This window comes from Bos taurus, chromosome Y, assembly GCF_002263795.3.
Source record: "Bos taurus isolate L1 Dominette 01449 registration number 42190680 breed Hereford chromosome Y, ARS-UCD2.0, whole genome shotgun sequence".
NCBI lineage: Eukaryota > Metazoa > Chordata > Mammalia > Artiodactyla > Bovidae > Bos > Bos taurus.
In genome coordinates, this window is record NC_082638.1 from 37,844,148 (window position 1) to 37,868,488 (window position 24,341).

The 24,341-nt window shown below is 40.8% G+C and overlaps 1 protein-coding gene across 1 annotated transcript; it reads left to right on the plus strand.

The window, feature by feature from the left end:
* Positions 1 to 23,199: 23,199 nt before the first annotated feature.
* Positions 23,200 to 23,922, plus strand: LOC132344696 (heat shock transcription factor, Y-linked-like; the record flags this gene model as incomplete). Its single annotated transcript, XM_059884338.1, has 1 exon — positions 23,200 to 23,922. A coding segment is annotated over exon 1 (603 nt), but the record flags the coding sequence as incomplete, so codon positions are not given.
* Positions 23,923 to 24,341: the final 419 nt, after the last annotated feature.

The window sequence follows — 24,341 nt, forward strand, 5'->3', positions numbered from 1 at the left end:
CCCTAATTATGAGGTGGTTTTCTTGCAGGCAGTATATTCTTATATTCATTCAGCCAGTCTTTGTATTTTCATTGGAGCTTTTAGCCCATTTATGTTTAAGGTAGTTGTTGCTAAGTATGATCTTGTTACCATTTACTATATATTTTTGTGGATTTATTTTGTAAAGCTTTTCTGTTTCCAATCTAGATAAGATCCTTCAGCATTTCCTGAAGTGCTGGTTTGGTGGTTCTGAATTCTAATTGCTTTTGTTTGTCTGTTAAGCTTTTGACTCCTCTTTTGAATTAGAATGCTATCCTTGTTGAATAGAGTCATCTTGGCTGTAGGTTTTTGCCTTTCATCACTTTAAGTATATCTTGCCACTCCTTTCTAAGCTGAAGAGTTTCTAGGGTAAGATCAGCTGTTATGCTTATGGGGATTCCCGTCTATGTTATTTGTTGTTATTCCTTTGTTTCCTTGAATATTTGTTCATTGTGTATATTTATTTGTTTGTTTTTATTTTGATTAATGTGTATTTTGATATGTTTTGTCTTGGATTTATCCCTGTGGAACACTCTGGGGTTTTTCATCTTAGATGTCTATTCCCTTTCCTATTTCAGGGAAGTTTTTAGCTATTTTCTCCTCAAATATTTTCTCATGCCCTTTCCTTTTGTCTTCTTTCTCCAAGAAACCTATGATTTAAATGTGGGGCATTTAACATTGTCCCCAAAGTTTCTGAGGCTGTCTTCATTTCTCTATTTTTTTTTTCCTGTTCTGCTTCATTTATTTCCAACATTCTATCTTCCAGCTCACTTAGTCCTTCTTCTGCTTCAGTTACTCTACTGTTTTTGTTGTACAGAGTGATTTATATCTCAGTTATTGCATTGTTCATTATTGATTGACTATTCATTACTTCTTCTAGGTCCATTTAAAACACCCCTTTGATCTTCTCAATACATGTCTAAAGTCTATTTATCTGTAGCTCCATTTATTTCCAAGACTTTGACTATTATTATGCTGAATTGTTTTTCCTGTAGACTTCTTATCTCCTCCTCTTTCATTGATTTGTTGATTTTTATTGTGTTCCTTCACCTGCTGGATATGTCTCTGTCTTTTCATGTTGTTTAGATGGCTGTCTTTGAGGTCTATTTTCTGCAAACGGGAGGGTCATCGTTGCTGTTAATTGGTTAGACTCCTCCCAGTGAATGTGGTGGGACCAGTGGACTGTGAAGGTTTTCTAGTTGAAGGAATTATTTTGTTGTTGTTATAGAAGATGGCTGTGGATCTCATTTTTTTCTGAGAGGCAATGCAGTGTTCATGAGAGAATTAGGGGGTTCTATTATGGCTTTGATTCCAGTTGAGCTATTTCAAATCCTAGAAGATGATGCTGTGGAAGTGATGCACTCAATATGCCAGGAAATTTGAAAATCTCAGCAGTGGCTCGGGACTGGAAAAGGTCAGTTTTCATTCCAATCTCAAAGAAAGGGAATGCCAAAGAATGCTCAAACTGCCCTACAGTTGCAGTCATCTCACATGCTAGCAAAGTCATGCTCAAAATTCTCCAAGCCAGGCTTCAGCAATACATCAAGTGTTAACTTCCAGATGTTCAAGCTTGTTTTAGAAAATACAGAGGAACCAGAGATCAAATTCCCAATATCTGCTGGATCTTTGAAAAAACAAGCAAGTTCCAGGAAAACATCTACTTCTGCAAAAGCCTTTGACTGTGTGGATCAAAATGAACTGGAAAATTCTGAAAGAGATGGGAATACCAGACCACCGGACCTGCCTCTTGAGGAGCCTGTATGCAGGTCAGGAAGCAACAGTTAGGACTGGACATTGAATAACAGACCGGTTCCAAATAGGAAAATGAGTACCTCAAGGCTACATATTGTCACACTGCTTATTTACCTTCTATGCAGAGAAATGCTGGGCTGGAAGAAACAAAAACTGGAATCAAGATTGCCAGGAGAAATGTCAATAACTTCAGATATGCAGATGAAACCACCCTTATGGCAGAAAGTGAAGAGAAACTGAACAATCTCTTGATGAAAATAAAAGAGGAAAGCGAAGAAGTAGGCTTAAAGCTCTACATTAGGAAAACTGAAATCATGGCGTCCTGCCCCATCACTTCATGGAAAATATATGCACAAACAGAGGAAATGGTGGCAGACTTTATTTTGGGGAGGTGGGGGGCTACAAAATCACTGCAGATAGTGACTACAGCCATGAAATTAAAAGATGCTTACTCCTCCTAGAGAGCATAAAACAAGACCAGGAGCTAACTGTGGCTCAGATCAGGAAATCCTTATTTCCACATATTGACTTAAATTGAAAAAAGTAAGGAAAACCATTAGACCATTCAGGAATTACCTATATCAAATCCCTTATGATTATACAGTGGAAGTGAGAAATAAATTTAAGGGACTAGGTGTGATAGAGTGCCTGATGAACCATGGATGGAGACAGGTATCAAGATCATCCCCAAGAAAACAGAAATGCAAAAACTCAAAATGGGTGCCTGAGGAAGCCTTACAAATAGCTGTGAAATGAAGAGAAGGGAAAGGCAAAGGAGAGAAGGAAAGATATAGCCATTTGAATATAGAGTTGCAAAGAATAGCAAGGAGAGATAAGAAAGCCTTCCTTAGTGATCAGTGCAAAGAAATTGAGGAAAGTAATAGCATGGGAAAGACTAGAGATCACGTCAAGAAAATTTGAGGTTCCAAGGGAATATTTCATGCAAAGATAGGCACAATAAGGACAGAAATGGTATGGACCCAACAGAAGCAGCAGATATTAAGAAGAGTTGGCAAAGATTACACAGAAGAACTGTCCATAAAAGATCTTCACAATCCAAATAATCATGATGATCTGATCTCTCACCTAGGTCCAGACATCTTGGAATGTGAAGTCAAGTGGGCCTTAAGAAGCATCACTATGAACAAAGTTAGTGGAAGTGATAGAATTGCAGTTGAGCTATTTAAAATCCGAAAAGATTATGCTATGGAAGTGCTGCACTCAATATGTCAGCAAATTTGAAAAACTCAGCAGTGGCTCGGGACTGTAAAAGGTTAGTTTTCATTCCAATCCCAAAGTAAGGCAATGCCAAAGAATGCTCAAACTACTGCACATTTGCATTCATCTCACATGCTAGTAAAGTAATGCTAAAAATTCTCCAAGCCATGCTTCAGCAATACATGAACCGTAAACTTCAAGCTGTTCAAGCTGGTTTTCGAAAAGTCAGAGGAAACAGAGATCAAATGGCCAACATCCACTGGATCATCAATCAAGCAAGGGAGTTCCAGAAAAAGATCTACTTTTGCTTTATTGACTATTCCAAAGACTTTGACTGTGTGGATTACAATAAATGTTGGGAAATTCTGAAAGAGATGGGAATACCAGAGCAGCTGACCTGCCTCTTGAGAAGCCTCTATGCAGGCTGGAAAACAGCAGTTTGAACGGGACATGGAATGACTAGCTTCACATAGGATAAGGAATATGTCAAAGTTGTATATTGTCACTCTGCTTATTTAACTTCTATGCAGAGTACCTCATGAGAAACACTGTGCTGGATGAAGCACAAGCTGGAATCAAGTTTTCCAGGAGAAATAACCTCAGATATGCAGATGACACCACCCTTATGGCAGAAAGGGAAGAACTAAAGAGTCATTTAATGAAATCAAAAGAGGAGAGTGAAACGTTGGCTTAAAGCTGAAAACTAAGATCATGGCATCTGATCCCACCACTTTATGGCAAATTGAAGGGCAATCAATGTTTGACTTTCTTTTGAAGGGCTCCAGAATCACTGCAGATGGTGATTGAAGCCATGAAATTCAAAGATGCTTACTTCTGGGAAGGAAAGTTATGACCAACCTAGACAGCATACTAAAAAACAGAGACATTATCTTGCCGACAAAGGTCTGTCTAGTCAAAGGTATGGATTTTCTAGTAGTCATGTATGGATGTGAGAGTTGGACTATCATTTATGAAATGAGATGCCAGTCCAGGTTCGATGCACTATACTGGATGCTTGGAGCTAGTGCACTGGGACGACCCAGAGGGATGGAATGGGGAGGGAGGAGGGAGGAGGGTTCAGGATGGGGAACACATGTATACCACTGGTGGATTCATTTTGATATTTGACAAAACTAATACAATTACGTAAAGTTTAAAAATAAAATAAAATTTGAAAAAAAAAAAAAAGTTGAGCATCAAAGAATTGATGCTTTTGAACTGTATTGTTGGAGAAGTCTCTTGAGAGGCCCTTGTACTTCAAGGAGATCCGACAAGTCCATCCTAAAGGAGATCAGTCCTGAATATTCATTGGAAGAACTGATGCTGACGCTGAAACTCCAATAATTTGGCCACCAGATGCAAAGAGCTGACTCATTTAAAATGACCCTGATGCTGGGAGAGATTGAGGTCCAGAGGAGAAAGGTATGACAGAGGATGAGATGGTTGGATGGCATCACTGATTCAGTGGACATGAGTTGAGTAACTTTGGGAGTTGGTGATTGACAGGGAGGCCTGGTGTGCTGCAGTCCATGGGGTTGCCAAGAGTCAGACACAACTGAGTGACTGAATTTAGAAGTGCCTTGTAATTTTCTTGAGTGTGTTCTTGTTTTGCTGGAAGATTAGCATGGGTTGTCTTGCACTGGAGCTTGCTGCTCTTGGATGGAGCTTGCTTTCAGTGTAGGCGTGTATCCTTTTGGATGGGATATTGTCTATCACTCTTCCCTCGGGCCAGGGGTTCTATGATGATCCAAAGTTCTGGAGCTGAGCTACCTGCCTCTGGTTTTTGGTCCCCCTCTTGCAGTAACCTCAAGACTACACTTTCAACATTGCACAGAAGACAAAACCCCATGTTAGTGGTGAAATAACTCCACATCCTGGACAGTCAAAGAGATCCACAGCATTATGTATAGAAAAGAAGAGGGAAGAGCTAGATAGAGGTGATCAGGAGGAGAAAAGAAAGTCAAAAGGAAAGAGAGCAATTAAGCCTGTAATCAAATCCCTGAGTGAAAATGGATATTAAAAAATAGACTCTTAATACTACAAAATGCATAACAAATTCCAGAAAGCAAAAATTAAAAAACCTAGACTAGAATTTGAACTCCCAAATGTACAATATAAAATAAACTGAAACATAATTGAACACAAAAATTAGAAAAAATATTCTGGGGTCAGTTCAGTGTCAGGTTATCCCTTGTTCTAGCTTGCACTTTTTCTCAAAGTCCACGATTGTCCTTAAATGCAATTTTAGTGCTTAATTTTAATCTGTTGCACCTGCCACTTCTTGAGTGGTTCCCCTGTCTTATCTTTACTTAGGCTGGCCTCCTCTGCTTGCAAGTCTCTTCAATGTCTAATCTGAGCCCTGATAGGAAGAGGTGACAATAGACCCTTATTCAGGGTCATTTGCTCTGTTTTGCTGTGGAGAGGCAGGAACACTGCAAACAAATACCACTGGGATTTGTGGGTAGCCTTTGTTGTGAATGGACAGCACAGGGTCTGCCAAAGTCCAAGGTGATGTACACTTCTCAGATCCAGCCACTCAAGCTCCTGGGTGTCCCTTGAGGGCACAGTTACAGAAGGGCCATGGATCTCACGCACTTCCCAGGCCCAAGCTACCTAGGGTCCATCCTGTGCTAGGCGTGAAGTCCCAGGTTGGCTGTGTGTCTCCTGCACTTCCCAGGTCCAAGCTGCTCAGATTCCCAGGTGTTGTATGAAGGCTCAGCCCCAGTTGAACCATGTATCTCTTGCTCTTCCCAGGCCCAAGCAGTCCAGACTCCCCAGTTCTCTGTTTGGGGCACAGTCCCAGGTGGGTTCTTTGTCTCCTGCACTTCCAAGGCCCAAGCTGCTCATACTTCTGGGTGTTCTATGAATGCCCAGTCCCAGTTGAGCCATGCATCTCCTGCTATTCCCAGGCCAAAGTGGCCTGGTGTTCTGCCAGAGCATAGTCCCGGGTGGGCCCTTTGTCTAATGCACTTTCCAGGTCCAAGCTGCTCAGGTTCCAGAATGTTCCAGAGTACACTCTTCCAGAGAGCCACTCAGGTTTTCAGGATAGCTGTGATGTCATAGTTCCTGGTGGACCATGTTTTTCGTGCACTGCTCAGGTTCATTCTGGTCAGTTTCTCAGATACTCCACAAGGATACAGTCCATGCATGGTGAGCTGTGCATCTCCTCAGAGGAGTTGCTCTCAGGTTATGACACTCTTGGCAGCCATAAACTGTCCCAGATCTCAGGAAGTCATGGTTAGTGGCTGCTCATGAATAGAGTCTGCTCACAGCTTGGCAGGAGATGCAGTCTCCTGGGCCTAAAAGGTTATGGCCTTCTGCCTCTGGTTGTCAACATTCTGAATTTTTGCCTCCTGGGAGGTCCATAAGGAAAGCTAGTGTGCTCTCCTTCAGTAAATACTAGGGCATAGTCTGTTCTGTAAGCATGTCAGGGGTTGCAGTGTGGTCTTAGAGCCTTCCCGTGGGAACATTCCTTTTCTTTGTTTATTTTTCTCTCTCTGGCATTATGTGCTTCCGCCTGCTACATCACATTAGTTCTCTCAGAGTGTCTGTAGAGCATTCAAACCCCATCTTTATTCTAAGGACTGAAGATGCAGAGGGCGCCCCTGTACAAAGCCCCCACTCACTGTGGGTGGACATGAGACTGTGAGGCAATTCCCCACTAAAAATTGCTTTTTTGGCTTGAATTCTGAGATGGTGGTGTGGGGTGGTTATACCACCCTCTGAGATTCCAAAGAGGCCCACTGAATCAACCTCTGAGAGGGTTTCCTGTCGTATGGAAACTTTTCCTTCTCTAAAAGCTTAAGGTGGATAGTGCTGGATTTGGGGTGGTGTGGGGTGGCTATACCACCCTCTGAGATTCCAAAGAGGCCCACTGAATCAACCTCTGAGAGGGTTTCCTGTGGTATGGAAACTTCTCCTTCTCTAAAAGCTTAAGATGGATAGTGCTGGATTCATGATCTCTGAGAAGAAGATTTAACTTCAGGACTAAGGACCAGGCTTGATCACTCAAGAGTTCTTGTATATCAGAGTTTTATTAAAGTAAGAAAAGGAACAGAGAAAGCTTCTGACATGGACATCAGAAGGGGGCCAGAGAATGCCCCCCTTGCTAGTGTTAGCCAGGGAGTTACATACATTTTAATTTAGTTATTATAATACATCAAAAGCATGTCTGAAATTTGTGAAAATTTTACCAGACCTACTCCCACAATTTATATTTTAGGATAACAGGATTAGAAGTTAACAATAGAAAGATCCTACCAGACCCACTCCCATAATATAGCTTCTAAAATATAAGGATTCGTCAGAAGGTTTTCAGGGAGGAGAAACTGTCCTCAAGCATGATACACTGTTGCTATATAATTCTAATTACAGAGTTTAAACTGAATTGTTTGCTGTGTAATCATCATTTCAAGGTTTAAAGAAAAAACAAAACAAAACATTTTATGTGACTAAGACTAATGAATATAGAGAAAAACAAACAAGCAAGCAATTCTCCTCCTTGAGAATTCCAGAACCCTATCTCCTCCTCAAGAATCCAGATATTTTTCTCTTCTTTGGGTAGGCCAAACGTCTTATCAATCTGCATAGGAATTGACTCTCTCTCCCCAACACAAGTTCAGTTCAGTTTCTCAGTCGTGTCCAACTATTTGTAACCCCAAGGACTGTGACACACCAGACTCCTCTGTTCATCACGAATTTCCATAGCTTGCTCAAACTCATCTCCATTGAGTTAGTGATGGACTCAATCTCATCCTGTCTTCTGCTTCTCCTCCTGCCTTCAATCTTTCTCAACACTGGGGTCATTTGCAAGAATCAGTTATTTGCATCAGGTGGCCAAATTCAGCTTTAGCATCAGTGCTTCCAATAAATATTCAGGACTGAATGTCTTACTGACTAATTTTATTCCCTGCTGTCCAAGGGACTCTCAAGAGTCTTCTCCAACACCACACTTCAAAAGCATCAATTTTTCAGGGCTCAGCTTTCTGTATAGTCCAACTCTCACATCCATATATGACTACTGGACAAATTATAGCTTGGACTAGAAAGACTTTTGTTGGCAAAGTAATATCTCTGTTTTTAAATATCCTGCCTAGGTTGGTCGTAGCTTTTCTTCCAAGAAGCAAGTATCTTTTAATTTTATGCTGCAGCCACCATCTACAGTGATTTTGAAGCCAAGACAATAAAGTCTCTCAGCCTTTCCATTGTTTCCCCATCTGCGGCTGCTACTGTTGCTAAGTCACTTCAGTCGTGTCCGACTCTGTGTGACCCCATAGACGTCAGCCCACCAGGCTCCCCTGCCCCTTGGGTTCGCCAGGCAAGAACACTGGAGGCTGCCATTTCCGTCTCCAATGCAGGAAAGTGAAAAGTGAAATCTCTCAATCATGGGGCCAGAAGCCATGATCTTAATTTTTGAATGTTGAGTTTTAAGCTGGCTTTTGCACTCTCCTGTTTCACTTTCATCAAGAGGCTCTTTAGTCCCTCTTCACTTTCTGCTATATGGGTTTTGTCATCTATGTATCTCAGGTTACCTGCTATTTCTCCCAGCAATTTTGATTCCAGCTTGTGCTTCATCCAGTCTGGCATTTCACACGATGTGCTCTTCATCTAATTTAAATAAGCAGGGTTACAATTCAGAACCAGTCCATTGTTGCGTATCTGGTTCTAGAATCAGTCTCTATCCCTAAATCCTTTGTCTCTCTTTTCTTGTTTATCTCTTCTCCTCCCTCATTATGAGCAAATTGATTGGCCTTTCTGGTGTCCTCTGCCAGCATATAGAAACGGTTTAGTGAAAGTTACTCCATATCCTGACAATCCGTTGAGGTATTTACTGGGGAAAAATTGAACTCCTTCTCATATGTCACTGCCACCTTAGGACGAGTCTACCGAGTTTATATTCAAAGGTATGCATTCTGCCCCTGTTAAGCAAGTACTCTAAAGTAGGAATACTCTCAATGTAGTACCATCGAGTACTATTGAGCTCACAGTGTGAAACATGGATGTAACGAAGCTACTGAGCTCACCCTCTGTAGTATGCATCCAGCAACTACTTGTGCCCCACTCTGTGACAATTATGCTGCAGCTCATGATCTGGCACTCATGAGTGTATGAAGCACTACTTCTGATTATGCATGCAGCAACTACTGAGGTTGAAATCAGGACTTTGCATTCTGCTTTTACTGAGAATTGAATTAGAACAGGTATACTAATTAGCTTGCACTCTGGAACATACATTACAACTCTAGAGCATAAGTATCACAACCAAGTGTGCCTGCACTCTGGACCTGGGATGCCGTAACAACTGAAAATGCAAGAAGCTTTTCACAACTACTGACCCCTGATTTCAAACCACTGCTGCTGCTGCCGCCAAGTCACTTCAGTAGTGTCCGACTCTGTGTGACCACATAGACAGCAGCCCACCAGGATTCCATATCCCTGGGATTCTCCAGACGAGAATACTGGAGGGGGTTGCCACTTCCTTCTCCAATGCATGTATGCATGCTAAGTCGCTTTAGTCTTGTCCGACTCCGTGCGAACCTATGGAGAGCAGCCCAGCAGGTTCCTCTGTCCATGGAATTCTCCAGGCAAGAATATTGGACTGGGTTGCGATTTCCTTCTCCGATTTCAAAGCACACATGCTACAAACATGACTTTTGCACTCTGGAATATGCGCTTGTCAATACTGAGACCACCATCAGAGGACGCACGCTAGAACTACTTAGTTTCTAATCTGGATTACCCTTTCTGCCACTATTGAGATTATTGACAAAATTTAGAACAAGTGCCTTGCTGTCACTGAGACTGCACAGTAGAGCATACATCCCATCACTCCTGAACCCGGGTTATTGAGAATATGGCCTGCCACTACTGAGCCTGTCCCTAAAACATGCCTGTTGGAAGTACACATACACTTTTGGTATATTACACTCTGGATTCTGCATCCCTGCACTACTGAAATTGCCTTCCAGAACAAGAGTTCATTGCCTGCTGAATATTCACTCTAAACAATAAAAATCACAATAATTAGCTTGTTGCTTTATAGGTAAGTCAGGCCACTACTCAACCTGCGCTGTAGTTCAGGTGTGCCTAAACAATTACTGAACTTGCACTCTGATGTTTGTTTACTTCTGGACACACCTGAGCCAGCACTCCTATGGACATAGTGAGTTTGAACACTGGAGGACATGGTACACCTCTACTGAGCATGAGTTCAAGGGCAGGCATCCGGGCTCTGCAGAGAACATGCTCTAGTTTCACACATTCCACAGTAACTGAACTTGCAATTGGGAGTACAGCTCTCATGACTACAGAGTGCACACATTTTATCATGGGTTTTGCACTACTGCGGTTTACTCAGGAACATATCTCCCATCATGACTGTGTGTGCCTTCAAGAGCCAATGTTCTGACACTACAGAGACTATGCTGTAGAGTAAGAATGCCTGAGCTACACACCTGCACACTGAATCATGCATCCCGGCAGTATCAATCCTAGTACTATAGCACACCTGTGACTTCTGAGTCCTTACACTAAGCAGGCATGGCACAGCTAGTGAGCATGTGGCCTAGAGCATGTGTGTGGCCAATACTAATTTTGCACTCTGAAGCATGTGTCTTGCCACTTGTAAGCGGTTCAGCTACTGATTTTGCACCCTGTTACACTATTTAATCACTGCTGAGCCTGCCTTATAGACCATGAGTTCCACTACTACTAATCTTGCCCCATGGCCTGTGAGCTTAAAGTAGTGATCCCACACTCTGCAGCTGAAATTTGCCAATGACTTGGCTTGCCCGCTGTTGCATATTTCCCCAAACTCTTCTTCCTGTACTCTAGAGCATGTGTCCCAGCTACTGAATTTGCACTCTGGAGGACCTATTCCAGGAAAGTGGAGGTTGCATTATAAAACACATATCCTACCCACGAGTGAACCGTCATTCTAGATCAACTGTGTCACCACTAGTGACTTTGAATTCTGAAGCATTAAAGTCACTTCCCTGAAGTATTGCTCTAGAAGGTGTGTGCAACCATCACTCCAGTGGCATTTTATATCAGCCATTATGCTGCTAGCCATCCAGCACTCTAGACTGTATAAGTTGTGAGTAGTGTACCTGTGTTCCACAGCTACATCTATGGATGATCTTCCACAACTAGAGACTTGGTGTATACTTCATATTTCCTGCCTCAATTGATCATGTGTCACAACACACATATGCCACAACCCATGTGCTTGCACTGTTGAGGACTTATCTTCCCACTACTGAGCTTGTGTGGCAGAACAGGCATATCACATTTTCTCAGTTTGATCTCTGGATATGCATCCAAAAATAAAAACCCAGCGTTCAAGAGAATATGTCCCTCACTTACTGAGTGTGCACTCTTAAGCAAGTGTACTGCAACTCCTGAGACAACACTCTGAAGCACATGTAATGCAGGCATGCTTCATCTGCTGAACTTAGCTCTTCAGCATGCATCTCAACATTGAAGCACACTTTAGACACACCCCTGGTAATACAGAACCATGATCTAGAGCAAGTATGGTTCGAATACTGAATCTTTGCTTTAGAGAACTTGTTCTTTGTCTCGTGAGATTGTACTTTTGAGGATTCTCCCCACCAGTACTAAGACTGTATTCCAGAGCGGACATGACACAAATAGTAGGATGGCAGTTTGCAGCCTGCATACATCACTACTGTGTCTGAGCTCTAGCATAGAAGTACTGAAACTACTTAGCTTGCAATCTGGAGCATACATTCTGCCACTAGTGTGCTTGCATTTTAGAACAGGCTGTCTGAAGCTATCCCATTGGCAATGGCAACATGCCTCCAGCCACTACTGAATGAACACTAGAGCACAGTTCCTACCATTACTGAGCATGTACTCTACCACAAGATGACTAAAACGTCTCAGTTGCATTGTGGAGCATACCTCTTTCCACAACTGAACTTGCATTCTACAGCAAATGTTACACAACGACTGATCTTGTGCTCTAGAATTGGCACACCATAAATAATTTTCATAATATTTGAGCCATGTGTCTGGCCAATAGTAAATCAATGCTTTAGATCAGCTGTGCTAAAATCACTAAGCTTGCCCTCAGGTGTATGTCTGAACTCACATTTTATAGCACACCTACTGCCACTGTGGATTCTGTGCTCTAAAACTATCTTGAGATGAGAGAACAAGATGGTGGAGCTGTAGGTAGATGTGGAATACATCTCTCTGTGGATACATCAGGCATACACCTTCAGACACAGACAAGTAATCAAAACATCAGCTGAAAGCAGACAGGAGTGCCTGACCAGTGGAAAAGAATATATAGAACCACGCAAAACTCAGTAGGATGAAAGAACTGGGGGGAAAATCATGAGTCTTATTAGGACTGAATCAGCCCTGAGTGGGTGAAGGAGGGGTCTAATCCCATATTGGGGGGCTTGTCTGAATCATAGAATAAACATTTAAAGCTGAGAGTGAGACCACTGATCTGTGGATAACTAGATGTAATGAGAATCAGTGAGTCCTTGCTACAGCTGTACATACCCCAGCCAAGGATATGTGTCTCCTGAAAGGCACAGTGGCTGGGAGCTGCAATTGAGGGATTCTGGAGCGATTCCTGGGCGAAGGCTGCTGTTTACTGTGGCGAGATGGAGAGAGGGGCTGTGAGGGAGGAAACTGTGCTAGGATACGCCTGTGGAGGAAAGCCAGGCAGCCAAGGAAGCAAGGCGATATCACTGAGTCACATGTATGCGGGTGGAGCAATCACCATAGCCTCTCTCTCTCCACATGATAGCATCAGCAGTTACTACAATAGTGAGGCTGACCCATCAAATGCTGAACACACTGAAATACAGAGCAGGACACCACCCAGGTGCTCCTTTAAGTGCCTGATGCACAAAACTAGAGTCGAACCCTACTCACGATGCTTCTTTAAGTGCCTGATGCACTGATCTACAGAGTAGGACCCCAGCCAGGGAGGTATCTCTATGTGCTGACACATTGAACAACAGGGAAGGATTCCAGGCAACGAAGCCTTCTAAGTGCCTCAATGGGTGGAACTAGGGAGAAAGACTGGCAAAAGAGGCCTTCTGATCGCCAGCTACAAGAAGCTCAAAAAAAGACTCTGATAGGGTCATAACTCCTGTGGTCTAGTCAGTTCTGTGTCCCTGAACCCTGTACACTTGGCACCACCAGGGTCCTTGAAAGCCAAGCACCTGCTCCACTTTCACAATTAACTCTCACTGGAGAAAAGCTGCCACAGGTGAAAACAAAACAAACAAAAAAAACTTGCAACATTTTGCACTCGTTTGCTTCAGTCCTGTCTAACACTTTGTGGGACACATTTCACCACTACAGAGAACAAGCTCTAAAATACATATACGGGAACAACTGACCTTTTCCAGTCTTGTTGCCACTGCTGAATTTTCCAAATTTGCTGGCACATTGAATTCAGCAATTTCACAGAACTATCTTTTAGGATTTGAAATCGCTCAACTGGGGTTCCATATCTCCACGAGCTTTGTTTGTATTGATGCTTCCTAAGGCTGACTTGACTTTATGTTTCAGGATGTCTGGCTCTAGGTGAGTGATCACATCATCATGATTATCTGGATCATGAAGATTTTTTCTGTATAGTTCTTCAATCTTTTCTGTATAGATTCTCGCTACCTCTTCTTAATATCTTCTGCTTCTTTTAGGTCCATACAATTTCTGTCCTTTATTGTGTCCATCTTGGCATGAAATATTCCCTTGGTATCGCTAATTTCCTTGAAGAGATCGCTAGTCTTTCCCAACTATTGTTTTCCTCTATTTCTTTGCATTGATCACTGAGGAAGGCTTTTTTATCTCTCCTTGCTATTCTTTGGTAATCTGCAGTCATATGGGTATATCTTCCCTTTTCTCCTTTGCCTTTTGCTTCTCTTCTTTACTTAACTATTTGTAAGGCCTCCTCAGACAACCATTTCGCCTTTTGGCATTACTTTTCTTGGGGATGTTCTTGGTCACTGCCTCCTGTACAATTTCATGAACCTCCATCTGTAGTTCTTCAGGCACTCTATCAAATCTATTCCCTTAAATCTTTTGTCATGTCCACTATATAATCATAAGGGATCTGATTTAGGTCATACCTGAATCATAAGTAGAGAGTGAAAAAGTTTGCTTAAAGCTCAACATTCAAAGAAAAAAAAAAAAAAAAGATCATGGCCTCCAGTCCCATCACTTCATGGGAAATAGATGGGGAAACAATGGAAACAGTGTCAGACTTTATTTGGGGGGGGGGGGGGGGGGGCTCCAAAATCACTGCAGAGGGTGATTGCAGCCATGAAATTAAAAGATGCTTACTCCTTGGAAGGAAAGTTATGACCAAACTTGATAGCATATTCAAAAGCAGAGATATTACTTTGCCAACAAAGGTCCATCTAGTCAAGGCTATGCTTTTTCCAGTAGTCATGTATGGATGTGAGACTTGGACTGTGAAGAAGGCTGAGCACCAAAGAATGGATGCTTTTGAACTCTGGTGTTGGAGAAGACTCTTGAAAATCCCTTGGACTACAAGGAGATCCAACCAATCCATTCTGAGTGAGATCAGCCCTGGGATTTCTTTGGAGGGAATGATGCTGAAGCTGAAACTCCAGTACTTTGGCCACCTCATGTGAAGAGCTGACTCATTGGAAAAGACTCTGATGCTGGGAGGGATTGGGGGCAGGAGGAGAAGGGGACGACAGATGATGAGATGGCTGAATGGCATCACTGACTCGATAGACATAAGTCTGAGTGAACTCCGGGAGTTTGTGATGGACAGGAAGGCCTGGCATACTGCGATTCATGGGGTCACAAAGAGTCGGACACAACTAAGCGACTGAACTGAACTGAATCATCTAGTGGTCTTCTCTACTTTCTTCAATTTAAGTCTAAGTCTATAACATTAGTCACACAAATACTGAGCTTCCACTCTGAACCTGCCTTCTTACAAGTATTTCCCAACATTTTAGAGCACTTTTGCTGCACCTATTTATCTTCACTCTGAAACACATATACCGTCACTCCTGAAACGACGCTCAAGTGCATGCATTTAACTCCTACTGAACCTCTGTTCCAGAGTAGGCATGCCGATCTACTAAGCTTGCATTCTGCCACATGCATCTTCCACTACTTAGACTATGATACTGAGGTCATGCTGCAAAAACATAGTTGCAATCTCAAGCTTATCTTCTTTGACTTTCAGCCTCTATACCAGCACACATGGTCTGCCCCTCCTATGTCCACTTTCTTTCTTTCTTTCTTTATTGTTTTGTTTTTTGGTTTATGCAACTTTAATGAAGAAAAATAAATCAATTACTAGCAGAGCTATTAGTTGGTCATTCATCCATTGACAACTTGCATCATTTATTCAGTGCTATATTAAACAGTGTATTGGAAGATAGATTAACTAATAGCTCCAAGCCTCCTAACAATTTAAAGGAAAATTACAAAATGTTTTGAGACCCTATTTTGGAATACAAAGGGTGTTTGACTTCCAATTTCCATTCTCTGTAGAACAAGAACAGGTCATTCCTTTATTGACATGCATAAAATACATCACATTTTCTGTTCTGCTAATGCTATAAATTCAATACCAATTCTCCAGCCATATCAGTTATGAGCATAAAGTATATCATGTAACCTCAAATCTCTAACAGTGGAAGGCTTAAAAAAGAATGGACGCTGTTAGAATAATGCTGCTTCCTTTGATGTGACAACTCAGCATCCATCTCCATCCCTCTCAGATGATTCTTCAGCATGTTAGAGCAGTGAGGAATGGTTTTAGTCTCATAAGCAAGTTAGAGTGAAGACATTGGCCACATAATACACATGCTCCATTTTTTTTTTTTTTTTTTTAAATTTTGAATCTTGGGCAACTGTTCTCTTGTAACTACTTTACAGTTTCTAAAAGCAGTTATTGTCCAAAGCTGGAAGAACTTAAGTCTTCTCAGATGAGCATGTGAATGAATGGAGGGAGGTAAACAAAAAATAAAATTAAAAAAGATGAGGTCTGATAGGGGAGCAGCCAGATAAGAAAAAAAAAAAAACAGTAATTTAAAGTTTATTCCAGCTATAATGCAGGTTAGTCTGACTTTAAGCATCACATGGCATACTTCTGAGTCCATTCCCGAGATACTCTGTTGTACTTATCTCTGTCTGTTTTATACATCCGTGCAATCTCTGGTACTAGGGGGTCATCTGGGATTGGATCACATAGCAGTGAACAAATGGATAAAAGAACTTTAGAAATAATTAAAGCAGGAGACCACTGTGATCTTAGAATATCGAGACAAATGCTGCCATTACTGTTAATATTTGGATGATAAATTCTTGTTGTAAATGCAACCTTAGGTAGTTTGAAGGGGTAGTCTGTAGGAAAATGAATTGTCAAAAAGAATACACCGCCTTGATAAGGGCTGTCATTAGGTCCCATAATTGTGGCTTGCCAATGAAACATATCATCCCCAACTGGACCTGCAGAACATTGTGCTGGAGGGTCACGGGCCAAATCACTAAGTTCCTTATTAATCCATTTCAGCGCCAGAGTCTGTGCTTTTCATCTGGCTCCTCACTATTTCGGTGTGTGCTTGAAGGTCCCGCCAAACTCTTGATTATCCCGGTGGCTGGGAAGGATTGACTCTTCGTCTCACACCAGCTCTGCCAGACACAGGCGCCTTCTTATTAAACAGATAGGAGGTTGGACTTGGAGGGCGGGGGCCGGAGGCGGGTCATGGGCTGGGGGGAAGGGCCCTAAGTCCACTTTCTTTTTTTTTTTTTTTTAATTTTATTTTATTTTTAAACTTTACATAATTGTATTAGTTTTGCCAAATATCAAAATGAATCCACTACAGGTATACATGTGTTCCCCATCCTGAACCCTCCTCCCTCCTCCCTCCCCATACCATCCCTCTGGGTCGTCCCAGTGCACTAGCCACAAGCATCCAGTATCGTGCATCAAACCTGGACTGGCATCTCATTTCTTACAGGATATTTTACATGTTTCAATGCCATTCTCCCAAATCTTCCCACCCTCTCCCTCTCCCACAAAGTCCATAAGACTGTTCTATACATCAGTGTCTCTTTTGCTGTCTCGTACACAGGGTTATTGTTATCATCTTTCTAAATTCCATATATATGCATTAGTATACTGTATTGGTGTTTTTCCTTCTGGCTTACTTCACTCTGTATAATAGGCTCCAGTTTCGTCCACCTCATTAGAACTGATTGAAATTTATTCTTTCTAATGGCTGAGTAATACTCCATTGTGTATATGTACCACAGCTTTCTTATCCATTCATCTGCTGATGGACACCTAGGTTGCTTCCATGTCCTGGCTATTATAAACAGTGCTGCCCCAATGTTCATCACAGCACTTTCTTGAGTAGGTATAAAACAACTGTTGAGGTTGTATTCTGGATTATGTCCATGCTACTTCTAAATGCATTTTTTAAAATTTCTTCTAATTTCTTTTTACAAAAATGATTTATTTAATTGGAATAGAATTACTATGTATTACTGTGATGGTTTTTGACATATAGATCAACATGAACCAGCCACATGAAAATATGTATCTCCCTATCCTGAACACAACTCAAACCTTCCTTATTACACCATGATTCTGGGTTCTTCCACAGCACAAGAGTTGGGTGCATCTTTCATATGCTGAACTTGCACTGATCATCTCTTTTATATATGGTAATATACCTGTTCCAATGCTATGTTCTCAAATCATCCCAGTCTAAGTGTTATTTATATGTGGGTCTTCTTTACTAGCCTCCACGTGGGTAGGGTTATTGTTACTGTCTTCCTAAATCCAATTTATATGCATTAATGTGCAATATTTGCCTCTCTCTAACTTTTTTCACTCTGAATAATAGGCTGTAGGTTGAACTGCCTCATTAAAAGTGACACAAATATATGCCTTTCTGTAGCTGAGTAATATTTCGTTTGTATATATACCACAACTTCCTTATATATTCATCTGCTGATGTGCATCTAGATTACTTCCATGCCATAGCTATTGTAAAGGCAATTTCAATAAACATTGGGGTACATGTGTTATGTTCCATCCTAATTCCCTCTGGGTATATGCAAAGAAGTGGGGTTTCTGGGTCATATGACAGGTCTAGTCCAAGTTTCTCAAGGAATCTCCAAACTGTTCTGAATACAGGTTGTACCAGTTTGTGTTACGGGCAACAGTGTATTAGGGTTAACTTTTCTCCACAGCCTTTCCAGGATTTCTTGATTGTAGAATTTCTGGTGATGGCCACTCTGAACAGTGTGAGATGACTGCTCATTACAATTTTAATTTTCATTTATCTAATGATGAATGATGTTAAGCATATTTCATGTGTTTATTAGACATCCATATGTCTTCTTTAAAGAAATGTCTATTTAGAGCTATTGGCCCCTTTTAATGATGCTGTGAAAGTGCTGCACTCAATATGGCAGCATATTTGGAAAACTCAGCAGTGGCCAAAGGACTCGAAAAGGTCAGTTTTCATTCCAATCCCAAAGAAAGGCAATGCCAAAGAATTCTCACATCACCATGCAATTGCACTCATCTCACATGCTAGTAAAGAAATGCTCAAAATTCTCCAAGCCAGGCTTCAGCAATATGTGAATTGTGAACTTCCAGATGTTCAAGCTGGTTTTACAAAAGGCAGAGGAACCAGAGATCAAGTTGCCAACATCTGCTGGATCATTGAAAAAGCAAGAGAGTTCCAGAAATTCATCTCTTTCTGCTTTATTGTCTATGTGGAAGCCTTTGAGTGTGTGGATCACAATAAACTGTGGAAAATTCTGAAAGAGATGGGAATACCAGACCACCTGACCTGACTCTTGAGAAACCTATATGCAGGTCAGGAAGCAACAGTTAGAACTGTACATGGAACACATACTGGTTTCAAATAGGAAAAGGAGTATGTCTAGGCTGTATATTGTCACCCTGCTTATTGAACTTATATGCAGAGTACATCATGAGAAACACAGGGCTGGAGGAAGCACAAGGTGGAATCAAGATTGCCAAGAGAAATATCAATAACCTCAGATATGCAGATGATACCATCCTTCTGGCAGAAAGTGAAGAGGAACTAAAATGACTCTTGATCAAAGTGAAAGAGGAGAGTGAAAAAGTTGGCTTCAAGCTCAACATTCAGAAAATGAAAATCATGGCAACTGGTCCCATCATGTCATGGGAAATAGATGGGGAAACAGTGTCAAACTTTATTTTGGGGGGCTCCAAAATCACTGCAGTTGGTGTCTGCAGCCATGAAATTAAAAGACACTCCTTGGAAGGAACGTTGTGACCCACCTTGATAGCATATTCAAAAGCAGAGACATTACGTTGCCAACAATGGTCCATCTAGTCAGGGCTATGGTTTTTCCTGTAGTCATGTATGGATGTGAGAGTAGGACTGTGAAGAAAGCTGAGCATGGAAGAATTGATGCTTTTGAACTGTAGTGCTGGAAAAGACTCTTGATGTAAGAGATCCATCCAGTCCATCCTACAGGAGTTTAGTCCTGGGTGTTCCTTGGAAGGAATGATGCTAAAGCTGAAACTCCAGTACTTTGGCCACCTCCTGTGACGATTTGACTCACTGGTAAAGACTCTGATGCTGGGAGGGATTGAGGTCAGGAGGAGAAGAGGACGAGAGAGGATGAGATGGTGGTTGGCATCACCGAGTCGATGGACGTGAGTTTGTTGAACTCCAGGAGTTGGAGATGGATAGGGAGGCCTGTTGTGCTGCAATTCATGGGGTCGCAAAGAGTCGAACATGACTGAACAACTGAACTGAACTGAAGCAACTGACAAAGAATTAATGTCAAAAATATACAAGCAACTCCTGAAGCTCAATTCCAGGAAAATAAACGACTCAATGAAAAAATTGGCCAAAGAACTAAACAGACATTTCTTCAAAGAAGACATACAGATAGCTAACAAACACATGAAAAGATGCTCAACATCACTCATTATCAGAGAAATGAAAATCAAAACCACAATGAGGTACCTTTTCATGCCAGTCAGATTGGTTGTGCTCCAAAAGTCTACAAGCAATAAATGCTGGATAAGGTGTGGAGAAAAAGGAACCCTCTTACACTGTTGGTGGGAATGCAAACTAGTACAGCCACTATGGAGAACACTGTTTAGATTCTTTAAAAAAAAAAAAAAACAACCTTCAAATAGAACTGCCATAAGACACAACAATCCCACTGCTGTGCATACACACCAAGGAAACCAGAATTGAAAGAGACATGTGTACCCCGATGTTCATCACAGCACTGTTTCTAATAGCCAGGACATGGAAGCAACCTAGATGTCCATTAGTGGATGAATGGATAAGAAAGCTGTGGGATATATACATAATGGAGTATTACTCAGCCATTAAAAGGAATACATTTCAGTCAGTTCTAATGGGGTGGATGAAACTGGAGCCTATTATACAGAATGAAGTTAGCCAGAAAGAAAAACACCAATAGAATAAACTAACACATATATGTGGAATTTAGAAAGATGATAATGATAACCATGTATGCGAGAATGCAAAAAAGACACAGATGTATAAAACAGTCTTTTGAGCTCTGGGAGACGGCTAGGGTGGTATGATTTGGGAGAATGGCACTGACACATGTATAATAACATAGGTCACCAAACTGGCAGTCCAGGTTCAATGCATGATACAGGATGCTTGGGGCTGGTGCACTGGGATAACCAGGAGGGATGATATGAGGAGGGAGGTGGCACACATGTATACCTGTGGCAGATTCATATTTATGTATGGCAAAACCAGTACAATATTGTAAAGCAATTAGACTCCAATTAAAATACATATATTTATATTGAAAATAAATAAAATAAAGTTGTGTCCAATGTGAGGAGAGCAACAGCGTTCTTTGAACAATATATCTAAGTAAATGAGAGTTGTGATTTTATGCGTTCAAGGTGTCCCCATAAGTATGAGCCCTACCTCTTATTACAGAAAGAATTGTGGAAGATGAGCGAGATTAAAGGAGAGCTTTTCAGCAACAGGATCTGAATTGTTCAGCCAGAAAATTATTAAGTAATGTAAGGCTTCCCAAACAGTTTATTTAAGATCTTGGGAGCAAGCAATGAGTTTGGCCACCTAAATAGTGTTGCATAAAATTATATTTTGACATATATACACCTGTGTGTATGAGTGTGTGTATAAAAAAGGTGCAATGGCTTTTAACTCCTGTTAGATTTAATAGAAATGGAAAAAAATTAAAACCCAAATGAAGAATGATTAAAAAGTCGACTCGGTTGTTGAATATATGTAAGCAGAAATACTTCAAAATATGTTTTCTTGGCTGAATGTAAAATATGAGGACTCTTTTATATCACTCACCTCTCTGCTTTTAATAAAGATCTACCAATTTTCAAATTTTTGTCCAGTTTTGACAAAAATAGACAGATATAGACTTATATATACATATATATCATATATAAAATATAGAAGTATATTTTCATAAGAGAAAATATTGATGCCAAGCTTAGATTTCAGAATTATTTCCAACTCCAGGCTCCATCTCAGCAGGAAATAGCCAAAGTTGTTGCTGATTGAAACACTCCAAGAGCTGGAAAACCTGAAAAAGAAATCGAACCTGCAACTGAGATTTTCTGTCACATTTATGATTGAGTTCTAAGTCCAACACTTTATTTCCTTTCGTGTTCTAAGCAGTCCCTTCTGAAGACTGAAAAGTATGAAAACCGAGAGAAAGAGGTAGGAGATTGTAGACCTCCTGGTGTTCAATTTCACACCAGTCAGAATGGGTGCGAAAAGTCCACAAGCAATCAATGTTGGAGAGGATGTGGAGAAAAGGGAACCCTCTTACACTGTTGCTGGGAATGCAAAGTAGTACAGCCACTATGGAGAACAGTGTGGAGATTCCTTAAAAAACTGGAAATAGAACTGCCTTATAATCCAGCAGTCCCACTGCTGGGCATACACACTGAGAAAACCAGAATTGAAAGAGACACATGTACCCCAGTGTTCATCGCAGCACTGTTTCTAGTAGCCAGGACATGGAAGCAACCTAGATGTCCATCAGCAGATGAATGAATGAGAAAGCTGTGGTGCATATATACAATGGAGTGTTACTCAGCCATTAAAAAGAATAAATTTCAATCAGTTCTAATGAGGTGGATGAAACCGGAACCTATTATACAGAGTGAAGTAAGCCAGAAAGAAAAACACCAATACAGTATACTAACACATATATATGGAATTTAAAAGATGGTAACAATAACTCTGTATATGAGACAGCAAAAGAGACACTGATGTATAGAACAGTCTTTTGGACTCTTGGGAGAGGTAGAGGGTGAGATGATTTGGTAGAATGACATTGAAGCATGTATAATATCATGTATGAACGAGTCACCAGTTCAGGTTCGATGCACGATACTGGATGTTTGGGGCTGGTGTGCTGGGACGACCCAGAGGGATGGTATGGGGAGGGAGGAGGGAGGAGGTTTCAGGATGGGGAACACATGTATACCTGTGGCGGATTCATGTTGATGTATGGCAAAACCAGGACAATATTGTAAAGTTAAAAAATCAAATAAAAAATAATAAAATAAAATACACACAAAACAATAAAAAAAAGTAATTTTAAACAGTGAGGCTAGAAAAGACAGAATCTAAGGATAATAATCAAGTGATAGAGAATAATAATGATTTAGCCATTAGTCAAATTCAAGGGTCTTTAGTTCCTCCTCAAGGGCCATCAATAACATCCTGAGCATTATCCTATGAACAGTTTTAGAGATGCCAAAGCCCCAGCCAGCCTGAAAGTTAAGTACAGAGACCACAGAGTAGTTGAAACCAGACAGTTAAAAGATTTTATTGCAGAGGCCAGTAGACCAATTTTGCTTGGGTAACAGTACTGAATATGAAAAATGTGTGTATAGAAGGGTGATAAATCACTTGTATTTCAGAAACCAAGTAGATTTATTGATGTGATTTTTCTGTGTAAAAATTCTTTAGGAATGAGATTTTGCATGCTTCATGGTTTGGGTTACTATTTCTGTAAGCAGGCTGTATTTTTAAGTTGATGCTGAAGTAAAGCCTAGCTGAACATCACCTTTCAATGGCTAGGAGACCAGTGATTTTGTGATGTCACAGCTACCCTTTGATTGCTAGGAGACAAGTGATTTTGTGATGTCACAGCCTTTTGACTTTGAGGACCTCTGCGATGGTCTAGAGAGTTTCTCTCTGTTGGCCAGCCAAGCAATTTTTGAAGTAGTGGTCAGTAAAATCAGACAAATGAGTAAAGGATCTGAAGAAAGATTTCTCTGAGATGGCACATATACCTTCAGAAATTCAAGATGGGCCTCCTAAGGATGAATCAACTGATTCAGAAACCTCCATTAGATCTTTGTATGATTATACACTTACTAGGGACTCAGTTTTGAGATCTATGATTGAAGAATATGCTTTTCAGGCTTTGTCTGAGGATCTTGTGATAAAAAGGCCATGCTACAAATATTCTGTATCTGAAACAGATGAGGTGACTAATTTTCTTTCACTCACCTTTCCACAAAAACTTTGGAATATAGTTGAAAGTGATCAGTTTGAATCTATTTGGTGGGATGAGAGAGGCACATGTATAGTGATCCACGAAGAACTCTTTAAGAAAGAAGTCTTGGAAAGAAAGGCACCTTTCAGAATATTTGAAACCAAGAGTATGAAGAGTTTAATTCGACAGCTTAACCTTTATGGATTTAGTAAAAAGCGACAAACTTTTCAAAGATCTGCTTCACTACCTGTCTTTCTGGAAGAAGAAAACAACATCTCTCTTTTGAGTAAGGTATTCCAACATTTTCACTTATTGGCAATACGTAAGATGAAATCATGTGACCTAGAAAGCGCATTTACATATGTAGCTAAAACCGAATTTAAACTTGAGCTAACAAATCGTTAAAAAGTTTTATTTTTTGAAGTTGAGAACAGCTGGATATGTTAAAATATTGGATGTTTGACAAACTTTCCTAGCACTGTGAAACCAGATATAAGTCCTGAAGCAACTTAAAGTGGTATTTACTGTATATATAAAATATATTTTTCATTGAGGATCATATTCTTTCTAACATGTTACCTGTTAAACTACTAATGGAGGTGTTTTATTTGATGCTATTTAGTTGGTTTCATTAAAGGAATACATTTTTATAACTTAGCTTTGCTTGTCAGTTTTACCTTGGTTTATAAAGAAACTAAATAATGTAATCCTTTGATTTTAGTTACAGACCTACTATAATCCAAATTTCAAAAGAGGTCATCCTCAACTTTTATTAAGAGTGCAAAGAAGAGAAAGAAGAGTTG